A 12,044-nucleotide genomic window follows, 5' to 3' on the forward strand; every position below is an offset into this window, starting at 1 on the left:
CTCTCCTCATGTGCTTGCCCTGCTCTCATCTTCCCCCCTGCAGCAGCAGCAGTGCAGACAGACAGACAGACAGGCCCTTGGTCTGTCCCACTCCTCATGCCCATGCAGCACAGCCTGAGGGCAGCAAGCCGGGGTTTTTTGTGAAGAAGAATAGCTTTTGATAAATGAATTTTTTTTCTGGGAAAGTCTGACTCTTTCATTCACAGTTTTTAAAGTTAAAAAAGAAAAAAACCTAAGGAAAAATCATAAATACAGATATATAAAAATATTTTAGTTTGTTTTCTGAAAAACCACTTTCTGCAGCACCGCACTCAGCCAGGTCTCTAACAGAATTGTTCCCAACCCACCCTGTGCCGGTTCTCCGGCTGTGCTGAGGGGAATGGCCTGGACGCCCGCGGGCTCCTGAGGGGTCGATCCCCGAGAGGCGCGGGTGCCCCGCGGGCGGTGCCGGTGCCGGGCGCGTTCCGTGGGACGAGGCTGCCCAAAGCCCAAAGCCCGAACCCCAAACCCCGAGCCCGGCACAGCAGCACCGCCCGGCACCCCGCTCATGATTCACAGCTGCGGCTGGAGCCATGAATCACCGGAGCCCGGCTCCTTCCTGCGGGAGCCCCGGCTCTGCAGACGCCCGGAGTTATTTATTTACCACGGGCGATGCAGAGCAGCTCTCCGGGGGCGGTGTCGGGGTGCTGCGCGCCACGGAGGTGGCTGCAGCTCAAACACCACAATATTTCCCCGCCCTGAACGTGGAAGAAGCACTGGTAGCAAGCTAGGACAGGAAAGGGCTGTGCTGGACCCTTCCCCACCCAGGCAAGGAGAAGCTGCTGCAGGCTGACCTGTGGCATCCCCCGTGGCCAGCAGCAGGGCTGAGCAGGGCACTGGTGCCCACACGTGCTTCAGGGTGCAGTTCATGCAATTCTGAACTAGCATGCTGGAAATGGTCAGGCTCCTTTTAATCTAGAGACACGTGGCTGATTTTAGACATACATGCTGGCATGTATCTGTATGCATTCACCATCAAACCACTAGCAGAGGATCAACCTGTACATTGCTAAAAGCCCTTTGAAACAAAGGATGCTGCAGACAACCTTTACCACATTATTATAATGGTTTTATTATGAAATATCTGGCAATAGTATTTCCTTTTCATATTTTAGTTAAATAATTTTTAAAAACCAATCATCTTTCAAAGACTCATGCTTCGATTTAAGCTCAAGTACAGAGCTTTACTCCATGTTAGGTTCAGTAAACATCATCCTTGCTATTCTCAGAGAAACCACTGATGCAGGACAGTGCTGAGAGACAGACCTTATCCTCCTTCCCAGCAGCAGACACATCCCTGGCACTCCCCAACAAGCAAGAGAAAGGATGGCAAGTGCTTCTTGGAATATTCCTCGGGCTCATCACAGCCATAACAAACACCAGCAGGAAAGATAAGTGCCATGGCCACTATGGGTGCCCTTCAGAGACAACCTCAGCCCCAGATGGGCAGCATTGTGGGAGGTTTTTAACAGGTAGAATGTGAACAAGGACATGGTAAATATCCCCCTGGGAAAGCCTGCAGCAATCTGTGTACAAAGTGTATTTTGAAACACAACAGCATGAGAATCAGAGCTGTCCAGGCTTCTCTTGGAATATTAGTATTTGGGCTCTTTGTTATTTGCACGAGCATTTGGGGGGACCAGGTGCTATTATGGGTCTCAGCTTCCCCAGCAGGCCCCGGTGACACGTGGCTGGTGACACAGGTGCCCTGCCACCACCAGTCACACCCTGCACAGCTGCTTCCCCAGGGGATGCAATGAGCCCAGCACGGCCCCTCGTTAAAACAACACCAAGGAAAATTCTGCCTCACTGCAGTCTGCAGGGGACAGCTTCTGCCCTACAACATTTCTCTAATTCACCACATTACTGCCTTTCAAAAATAACTGTAGATCCTCTCCATGTACTTGCTGAATCCTCCTCTTACTCTGATTAAGCTGTTAAGGCCAAAGATCTCTGGCAGCAGCAGTCCCAATAACGTGGACCTGCCCTGCTTCCTAAAAGGGTCTCTGTGGAGATCCCAGCAATCCCAGCTGGGATTGTACCCCAACAGGGCACAAGAAGCTGCATGGGGAGAGTGAGTGCCTCCAAACACACAGGAGGGCCAGGGCTAGAGGGTAAGGATTGGAAGCAGCTCCAAATGCCCAGCCCTTGGTCTCGTGGCCTCGCTTTGCCTTCAGGTAAAACCATCCCTCTGCACCAGAGTCCTGCCGTGCTGCAGCCCTGGCCACTTACCAGCCCATCTGAGCCCATCACCAGCTACTGAAGAAGTCTGGTGGTCTCTGGGGAAATGAGTGCTTTGCTCATCCTCTCACCTTGCACATCCTCTGATGCTGAAACGCCCAAACCCCCATGTTACTTATTTACCAATCTGCTGTTACTATTGAAAGGGCTAGTTGAAAAACCCACCAAGATTCTGGCCAGGACATGTCAGCGATATTCCTGCACTCTCCTTGGCTCTCCCTGCAGGCCCACAGCCATGGGAGCCACATAACCAGGAAGATGAAGGGGAAAAAAGCATCTCCCTTTTGCATTGTGAGGCTCCTGCCAGTGAACCCCCTTCTGAGATATTGCCCACAAAAGGAAGACCAGCAGAAAACCATACTGGAAATACAACCTGGGCAGTGCCTGCCCCACAGCCTCCCTGACAAATGTCAGCAGCGTGGGCCAGAACGCACCTAATGCCTGGAGCTGCTCTCTGTGAGGGATGGGAGGCCCTTTCATGGGCCTCCTTTTCCCTCCAACATGCAAAGTAACCCGTTTCAGTTGTGTTTCAGCAGCACTTCTCAGAGAGTCCACAGACAGTCCTTTGGAATTGGATGTTGTGTCACCTCTGGAAGTAGCTGGGGTGTTTTTAGCTCCCCCAGCTCAATGCCACAGCCCTACGGACACCAAAAGACAGGAACTACATGGGAGAACGCAGTGGTTTGGGGCATGGACTCTAGAGGCAGGAAAATGCAGGTGACCCAGCAGCCAGCTGAGCCGTTTGCTTTGTCAGAGGATGGGAGCCCAGGGGATGTACTCACCCGCACGCTGTAGGTGGTTCCTGGCTCCTGGCTGTACGTGCTGTCATTGCTCTGGGCCAGGCCCCTGTCCTGCCTGCCCACAGCAGCCTCCTCAGCACAGTCACCCGCTGCCTTTGGGGCCAGGACCAGCTTGTCCAGGTCGGGCTGGGGGTAGGAGGCCGACAGGCAGCTGATCTCAGGCGAGGTGGGGCTGCTGGGGATGGTAACGCACTCGGTGAGTTTAATGCGTGGCACCTCTTTGGTTCCCAGGCAGAAGCTTTTCAGGCCCGGCAGATTGGAGGGATTGGCAAGTTTGATGTTGGCCATCCGGGGGATCAGCGTGCACAGCGTGGTGCAGGTGTCCTGCGGCCCCAGGGACACATCTTCTGCCAGTAAATTGGGTGTTGAAGAGTGGGAAGAGGAGGAAGAACCTTTGATATTTAAAGACGTATTTTGTGTACCTTCATCTAGGGAGGTAATGGAATCATTCCTGAATCGGCTGTACTTAGCCCTGTGCAGCATTCCTGGATGTCTGAATAACCCTACATACAGGACGTGTCCACCGAGGCTCTGCTGGCTGCGTTCTCTCATAGCCTTGGCAGGTCTGTAACTGGATATTCTTGCATAAATTAGCTCTTGTAGATAAATTATATGGAAATCAAGCAAGTCAAACAATTTTCAAAACAGAAACCTATAGGATATTTTTGCTGACTCCCTCTTGAATGGTTTATTTTCCTCAAAGAACAAGGCTTAAAACTGCATGGGCATCTGGCATTTTGTAAGCAGAAATAAAAGCAGCATACAGGAAAGCACATCGGTGGTACAGCAGCTTAAGGTGAAGAGCCACTATCCAAACCTGCCTTCATTGCTGCCTCAAACCAGGCAATAAATCCCACCTAGCTCTGAAGATTCACAGCTGTAGCATCAATAATTGCAGAGTCCTGGCTGCAACGAAAGCTCAAGCATATTCCACACAAAGCAGATCAAGACAGCTACAAGCCCAAAGGTGTTTTCAGACCGGCATGAACCCCGTAAGGTGCCCGGCTCTCTGCACTTCCACCGCCGCTGCCCCAGAGGCGAAGAGCATCCCTGCGCTGCAGCTCTTGCCCCGCCGTCAGGCGCAAACCCAGGATTCTTTCCAAAAACACTGAGCAGCGTCGGTCTGGCTAATTCCTGCTGGAAAGTCCTTCAGCACCATAATAATCCCGAAACAGCGGAACCCCGCGGCCCCGGGGCCGTTTCCCGCAGCGCAGCGGGGCAGCAGCTCCGCAGCGCCCGGGCCGCCCCCGCCGCCGCCGCCGGTTTTATGAATGAAGTTTTTGTGAATGGGCTCGGCGCGTGCGGGCGGGCAGCGCCGTGAATGGCGCTCGGCGCGCGGCCGCGGCCCGGCGGCCCCCGGGGGGCGCCTCGCAGCCAATCACCGCCCGCCGCCGGCTCACGCGCCCTCAGCGCGCGGGGAACGCGGGGGGCGGGGGGAGAGGGGGCGCGAGGGGCCCTCGGGGTGGTGCCCAAAACCCCAAAAATGCCCTAAAAACGGCAAAATCCCCCAAAATCCCCGTTCTGCGGCCATCCCTCCTCCGCGGCTGCACGGGCAGAGCCAAGGGCCGGGGCCCAGCCGGAGCCGGGGCTGCGATGCCTCCCTGGCTGCCCGGCCAAGGAAAGGACGGGCTTGTCCTGCGCTCCCTGCCCTCGGCTCCGGCCCGGGGCATCCCCTCAGGCATCGCGGGCACCGCCGGCAGCCAAGGAGCGAGACAGGTTTGCTTCACTCTCTGAAAATATCAGGACCCTCGTTACTCTCTGAAAATAATATCAGGGCACGAGTTGGCTCGGCCCCGTGCGGGGCTCCGACCCCCGCGCAGGGAAATTCAGCACGGCGGGGCTCGGAAACCCGGCCGGAGCGCCTCGCTCCCTGCTCAGCTGAGGCGATTTCTCTCCCCACATTTGCCGTGTTGAGTTCACCCTCCCCGTGCTCGCGGTGCTGCGGCCTCGTTCAGGGCTGTGCATCAGCCCCAGGAGAGGCCGCGCTGCCATCGCCCTGCCCGTGACAGCTCTCTGTCACAGGGAAACCTCATCGCAGCCGCTCCGCGGTTTTACCCCTTGTGTGAAAGCTGCTGTTAATCCTAGAGATGCAATAATTGCCACAGTAAAGTAGAGGGGAAAAAACCAGTCCAAACTCTTTTGGTGAAATGTGGCTCAAAGGGGAAGTGGCTGCTTTGAATGAGCCCATTTTGGTGAGGATGGCTGCTCACAAAATCAAACCCAAAGACAAAACCTGGACCAGCCACAAGTTAAAAAGAATTACTAATTTCTCATGAAGCTTTAATGATGGCTTTGAGCACAAAGGAACGGAAAATTCAGAAGTGACTAGCAGCACTACTGATTGTACATAAAGCACAGAATCTCTCCTGGCATGAGCATTTTTCCTTCATTTCAGTGCCATGCTGAACATGACATCAACATGGCTGGAAGGAAAACTGGGATGGAGAGGCCATGGGCCCCACACTGGTGATGAGGAGGGGAGTGCAAACTGTGCTTCCCATGGAGGGGACAATGAGAATCAGCATTCAGGGAGACGCTGACGCCCCAGGCTTCCATACTGGGGAACCTCCCAGATTTGCCTTCTTTCTACTGCCAAGAAACACATGCAAAGAGACAAGCCAAATTTCCTCTTTGTGCAAGATCAGCCCTACCATCCTTCCTACCTTGTCTCTGAGCACATAGCAAAGGTCTCCTTGCCTTACAGCAGCCCCTTGGCATAGATGACAGCACCAGGAGAGTATGACTTGGTGACCTGGACACTCCCCTGTGCCTCAGGTCCTCATCTCCTGAGCCTGCCCGCTGATTCTTCCTCAGGAGGTGATTTGAGCCTTCTTTGCCTGTGTGAGTAAAAATGGGCAGTGGGGTCCCTGCTGGGCCTGCAGGAGCTGCAATCCCCTCCATGTCCCACTGCTCTAACAGGAGCTGGCAGGTGAAAAGGGTTAATGGGGCAGGCTTTAAACCTGTGAGGTGAAAGGGGACATTTTCAAGAAAAAGAAACAGTAATGCAGCAGCCTGTCCTTCACCCATCACCCATGAGCTGTGTCTGGAGCCCTGCATGGCACCAAAGCCTTGCTGCCCTCTCAGGGTGCCAGGAGGGCTTAGGGTGGCTTCTCCAGAGACACGAGGGAGGCTGGCACTTTAATCAGCATTTCTCTGCTCACAGGCACCAGCAAGTGTGATCACAGTGTGGGAGGTGAAGAATGGCTGGTGTTTTACTGCAGGTTCCAGAGAAAAATGCAATTGTGACAAGCTCTGCTTTCAGCAGTGATCAGGAAATACAAGCTCAGAGCAGAACCCCCTTGGACAAGGCTGCAAAGAGCAGCATTGTCCAAGCAATACCAGCCATTGTGAGGAGGGAGAGCAGGGAAAAGAAAAATGCCATGCCTTTATAAATTAAAAAGCTTTTTTTCTCAAGGCTAAAACAAGATTTCTGTTTAAGATACTGGGAAATCAGCCTCTAACCAGCACAGCGAACAAAGCTCCTTTAAGCACTGGTGAAAGTGAGCCTACAGCCTTGTCTAAAAGGAGCCTGTGTTTCTTGCTCACAGCTCGAGTTCCCTGTTCCCTGTTGCTCACTGTGTTCAGGGCTCCCCACCCTCCCAGCTCTGCCCACCCCTGCTGCTGCCCCAGCAGAACCCAGGGAAAAACCATTTTCCCCCTCCCATGGCTGCTGGCCAAGGGCTGTGCCACACATGGGAATGGCCCAATGGTGCACAGCTGAAACCTCTGCCTCAAGCTCTGTCACCCATCACACCCCAGCCCTCCATCACCCCCTGTTACAGCCCCAAGCAGCCTCTCAGCCTCAAAGGTGCTGCAGGAGAGCCTGCTGTGAGCAGCCCCAGCCAGGCACTGCCAGAGGGGACAGGAGGTGTAAGCACAGGGCTGGGGCAGCGAACCAGCTCCAGCCACTGCTGACACCCTCCCAGGGCTGCAGAGCAGGAGGCAAGGCAGCAGCAGCCACATCCCCAGCATCAGCACAGGCAGCAGCTCTGGCTGCAGCAGCGGTGTCAGCCTGGAGCCTCGGGCACCCTCGGCAGTGGCTCCGTTTCAGATCTGGGGGTCAGGGCTCATCCTAATGGCACCACCCCACCTCCTCTTTCTGTGCGGGGGCACTCCGCACTCGCTGGGGACGGGAGAATTCGTGGTGAGCTGGGGAACAGCTGAGAGGAGGGCGGGAGAGCAGGAGAGCAGCAGCCAGCCCAGCCCACCCCGGCCCAGCCCAGCTTATCCCGGCCCAGCCCACCCCGGCCCATCCCATCCCATCCCACCCCATCCCATCCCGGCCCATCCCATCCCATCCCATCCCATCCCATCCCACCCCATCCCGGCCCATCCCATCCCATCCCATCCCACCCCATCCCATCCCATCCCGGCCCACCCCATCCCATCCTGGCCCACCCCATCCCGGCCCATCCCACCCCATCCCATCCCATCCCGGCCCACCCCATCCCATCCCATCCCATCCCATCCCGGCCCACCCCATCCCGGCCCATCCCATCCCATCCCGGCCCATCCCGGCCCATCCCGGCCCATCCCATCCCATCCCATCCCATCCCATCCCATCCCGGCCCATCCCACCCCATCCCATCCCATCCCATCCCATCCCATCCCATCCCGGCCCATCCCATCCCACCCCATCCCATCCCATCCCATCCCATCCCATCCCGGCCCAGCCCATCCCGGCCCATCCCATCCCACCCCATCCCATCCCGGCCCATCCCATCCCACCCCATCCCATCCCATCCCATCCCATCCCGGCCCAGCCCATCCCGGCCCATCCCATCCCACCCCATCCCATCCCATCCCATCCCATCCCGGCCCATCCCATCCCGGCCCATCCCATCCCGGCCCATCCCATCCCATCCCATCCCATCCCGGCCCATCCCATCCCATCCCATCCCATCCCATCCCATCCCATCCCATCCCATCCCATCCCATCCCATCCCATCCCATCCCATCCCATCCCATCCCATCCCATCCCATCCCGGCCCATCCCATCCCGGCCGTCTCCCCGCGGGAGCGTGGGGGCAGCCCACGCGGCGGGAGCGCTGTCACACTCCTGCAGGGCGCGCCCCACCAGCAGCTGCCTCTCGCAGCAGCCCAGAGGAAGCCTTCACATGCTGCTTGCAACCCGTGCATCAGAGCCTGGCCTTTCTGTTAGAGCATGGACTGACCAAGGGACTTTTTCCCCTTTATAAATAGCAACAGCAGAGTCAACTCATACTGAGGTGCACCGAGCTGATCTGCCTTACTTCCTCATTTACATGCCTGGCTGATCCTGGCAGAAATCAGCAAATTGTTACAGAATGGCAGGAAAATCCCGTGGCAGGTAGCAACGTGGTGGCAGCCACCTCTGGGAAGCCTGAAGCAGTTTATTTTCTCTAGAGAAAGTCACACACACACAAACTGTTTTATTTCAATTGAGAGAAATTTCTTTTCCCCCATGTTGAATCATTCTCACTGTTGTATCTCCCACCCATTGTTCTGAATGAGATAAAACCAAGTGTGTTTGACAACTGCAGCCCCTCCTACTTTCCAGGAGAGTCTGAGAGGGTTTGCTTGGGCTGAAAACACAGGGATCAGAGCTATTGGGTTTGGGGAGGACAAAGGCCCTAGATACAAAAATCAGAGATTAGACTATCAGTGCTTCTGTCCTATTCTAGCTAATCCCAGAAATCTAGGGTGAAAAAGTCAAGTAGCAATTTCCCTTCTTGGGCACCAGGCTGTGTTTAGCTCAGCCCAGTTTCAGCAGCCACAGCAACATTGCTCTCTCCAAAACTGCAGCTCTGAGACAGCAGTGGGACAGGGCAGCTCCACCTGGGCAAAGCTCATCCAGCAGGATGCACGGAAGGATCCAGCCTGCTGTGCAACAGGGCTGAGCTGGATGTGCTCCATGCCCTCTGGTTTTATATCCTCTTTGCCTGGCAGGACCACCACCTCCTCCCCTCCTCCTTCAAACACTGCTAGGCTTTGTTGTCTTTTCCCAGAGCTCAGGGGAACAGAAACAAGACGGAGAGTCCTGTGCAAAAGCCCAAGATCCAGTCTAAAGGCTGCTCAAGAGCCAGCACAGAGCCAGGCCTTGGAGCTCTGAGGGAAAGCAGCCATCAAACATAAACAGAGAGAGCTGAGCACGGGGGGAGAGCACAGCATGGGGCACCTGTGCTAAACTGTCCCATCTCCAAGACAGAAGAGCTCGTGAGAGCTGCTGCACATCAGAAAACACCACACTGCCCTAACCACTGCTTCCTGAAGGGATTGCAGACTGAGAGCCCAAAGGTACAGTCAGCAGCACTTGCTGGGCTCCCTCAGCACTGCTTGCAAGGAGGCTGAGTGCCCATGAGCAAAACCCAGCATCACCTGGCATCTGGGGTACCAAGTCCTCAAAGAGCACACTAAGAGTCTAATGACTGGGTTCAGCTCTGGACACAGCACACAGCAGGAGGAATAGAAAAGAGAAATTTCAGCCCAAAGTAGCCTAAAGCTTCCTCTCAACAGAATAACCCACACATGAAACAAATTTCAGCAACAGCATCACTAAACTAATGTCAGCTCTAAAGGAAGTTGGGAGCAGTCATGCTTTCGTGGCATCACAGGGCTTGGTATCCTTGTGGTGGCAGACAGGGAACCATCCTCTCCTGCAATTATCTTTAAATCTGTATTTTTGTAGGGCAATCCACTCGCCCATATTAGAAAATAATCAATCCCACAACAGGGTTGAACTTCTCCCAGTGTCTCCTGGTGTGCAGAGGAGACCCAAGGAAACACTGAAGGAAGTACCCTTGTTCAGCATCTGCCACTTCTGTACTTGGTCATTGCCTTTAACTTGGAAAAAATCAGAAAGTAAACCTTGACGTGGGGGCATTTCCAATCACTTCTTTTTGTTACTTTGTTCTCTTCCTCTACAGTCAACATTCCTCCATAACAAAAACTTTCCAAGAGCTGCTTCTTGCTTTATATATATATTTATTTTTTTTTTTTTTGCCAAACATCCTCACTTCTCTGGTGCTTACCTATCACTCAAGACAATCAATGATAGAAGAGACACTTACCATCACACCTGCAGGCAGGAAGTCCCCAAGACCTTGAAACAACACTCTTGGGCAGAATGCATCTGAAAATGTGACCTTCACTTGCAGGAAAAGCATTATAAGGAGTTTAATGCTCTAAACATACATTTGGGGTTCTTTTCCCTGAGATACCTCTTAACAGGAAGACTTTTGCTACAATTTTTTCAACAACTGTACAAAACCCCCAAAGGTTTTGAGTGACAACATTTATTATTGCTTTATAACTGCAAGAAACGAGTAACCTACTACAGCAGTACAAAGCCCTATAGAAGGCTGAAGTTGTTTTACATTGGTGTGGACACGCATTAACTTTCCCTGTAAACACAGACTGAATTGCTGTGGGTGTGAGCAGTGCTGCTGCAGCCTCCAGAGGAAGCCAAAGCCAAACACAGCTCCACACAGAGAACTGTGGGACATGCAGTCCATCCCATGGCCCCTCTCCCATTTCCCTTTGCAGAGGAACAAGTCTGTTATCAGCCTTACATGATGATTAAATTCCTCATTACTCACTGAGGAGTAATCACCCACCACAGGAGAGAGCTGGGTGTTCTCATGGTGCCCAGACAGAGCCCCCACGCCTCTGCCTCGTGTGGGAGCTCCCCAGGCTCCCTGGAAGAAACTCCTTCACCAGCTTGGAGCACGCTGGGGCTGCAGCTGGGCCCAGCAAGTGCATTCCAGCTCAGCTTCCCCTGCACCTGCTAACTCAAAAGAGCCCCTGAGGCAAAGAGCCTGCAGCTGGCAGCAGCTCCTGTGGGATGGGTTGGTTTTGCCCAGTAGCACTTAAAAAAAAAAAAAATCCCACAACAATAAACAAAAAAATTAACAAAGCCCTGTGTAAATCTAAAAGCAAGTCCAAGGAGCTGTCCTTTTTGCTTAGTGCAGTTTGATTGACTGGGGTCTTTCCATACTTTGTGGACACAGATTGAGAAAATTCCAGCCCCATCCCTATAAGCTGGTATTGGAGAGCCCATGCTGCTGTGGGAGCACAGGCACGGCAGTGCTGCCTGAAGGAATTTAGCAGGAGCAATTATTTTCTTGTGGTGCCTTTTTGGTATGTGCAGAAGTGCAAAGCACCACCTAAAAACTCACCAGAGGCAAGGAAATTTGCTCAACATTAGTATTTCTTAAATGGCAAGGAAATGAAGAGGGAGTAAAAAAATTCAGTTTGTAGAGGCATAAGGGTAACTAATTTTTGGTCATTTCCATAGCACAGGTCACACTGTGCCACCCACATTTTCTGTACTTTCCAAACTCCTATCAGGTAGAGAAGACAGAGGCTGAACCCAGACAAGAGGAGTAATTGCTGGAGTAATTCTGACTGCAAGTCACAGAACCTCCAAAGTGAGGTTTGTAACAGAAGCATTCCACCAGAAGACAACTGCAATAACAGAACTGAAACATGAAGTTCAGGTTCATAAAGAGAAACTCCAGAATTACAGGACAAAGCTTGATGCTTTTTGAACTGCTATAGGTATTTTCACATGTGGGAGCTGCAACCCAGGTAATGACACTGTCACAGGTGAGCAGTTAAAGAGGGGACAACAAAGAGGGAACTTCCTGTTATTTTCCAAATGTGACTTCATCCATCTCTCCAACAATAAGGGGAGGTCAAGTGAAGTTCTCATCCAGTAGAGTATGAGAGAAATCCCAGCTTTTGGAAGTACCTGTGCTTATCCTTGCTCATTTCCTCTTAAGTAAAACATTGTTCCCAACTCAATATTCTGGACCTGCTTCAGTCCCAGGGTCTCTGAAGAAGGGTGGGTTTTTCTATCTAATATTTTTCTGTCAGCGACTCGGTGGGTGACACCAGAGGGCTGGGATCCATGTGAAGAGCCCTCTGCTCACGCTGCTTTTTGCCTCAGCCACTCCCCTGCTGCGGAGAGGGGCTCGGCTCCCT

The 12,044-nt window shown here is 53.4% G+C and overlaps 1 protein-coding gene across 2 annotated transcripts in view; it reads right to left on the bottom strand.

Annotated features, from left to right (window-relative positions):
* SHC4 (SHC adaptor protein 4) overlaps window positions 1-4,323 on the bottom strand; it is a 28,962-nt gene extending 24,639 nt beyond the window's left edge. For both annotated transcript variants that reach the window (XM_063169746.1, XM_063169745.1), the window contains exon 1: window positions 3,063-4,323. In XM_063169746.1, coding sequence (XP_063025816.1) covers window positions 3,063-3,632 — 570 coding nt within the window. In that variant the 5' untranslated portion in view covers window positions 3,633-4,323. The remainder of the gene's footprint in view (window positions 1-3,062) is intronic.
* Window positions 4,324-12,044: the final 7,721 nt, after the last annotated feature.

The sequence above is a fragment of the Melospiza melodia genome, chromosome 15 (genome assembly GCF_035770615.1).
Source record: "Melospiza melodia melodia isolate bMelMel2 chromosome 15, bMelMel2.pri, whole genome shotgun sequence".
NCBI lineage: Eukaryota > Metazoa > Chordata > Aves > Passeriformes > Passerellidae > Melospiza > Melospiza melodia.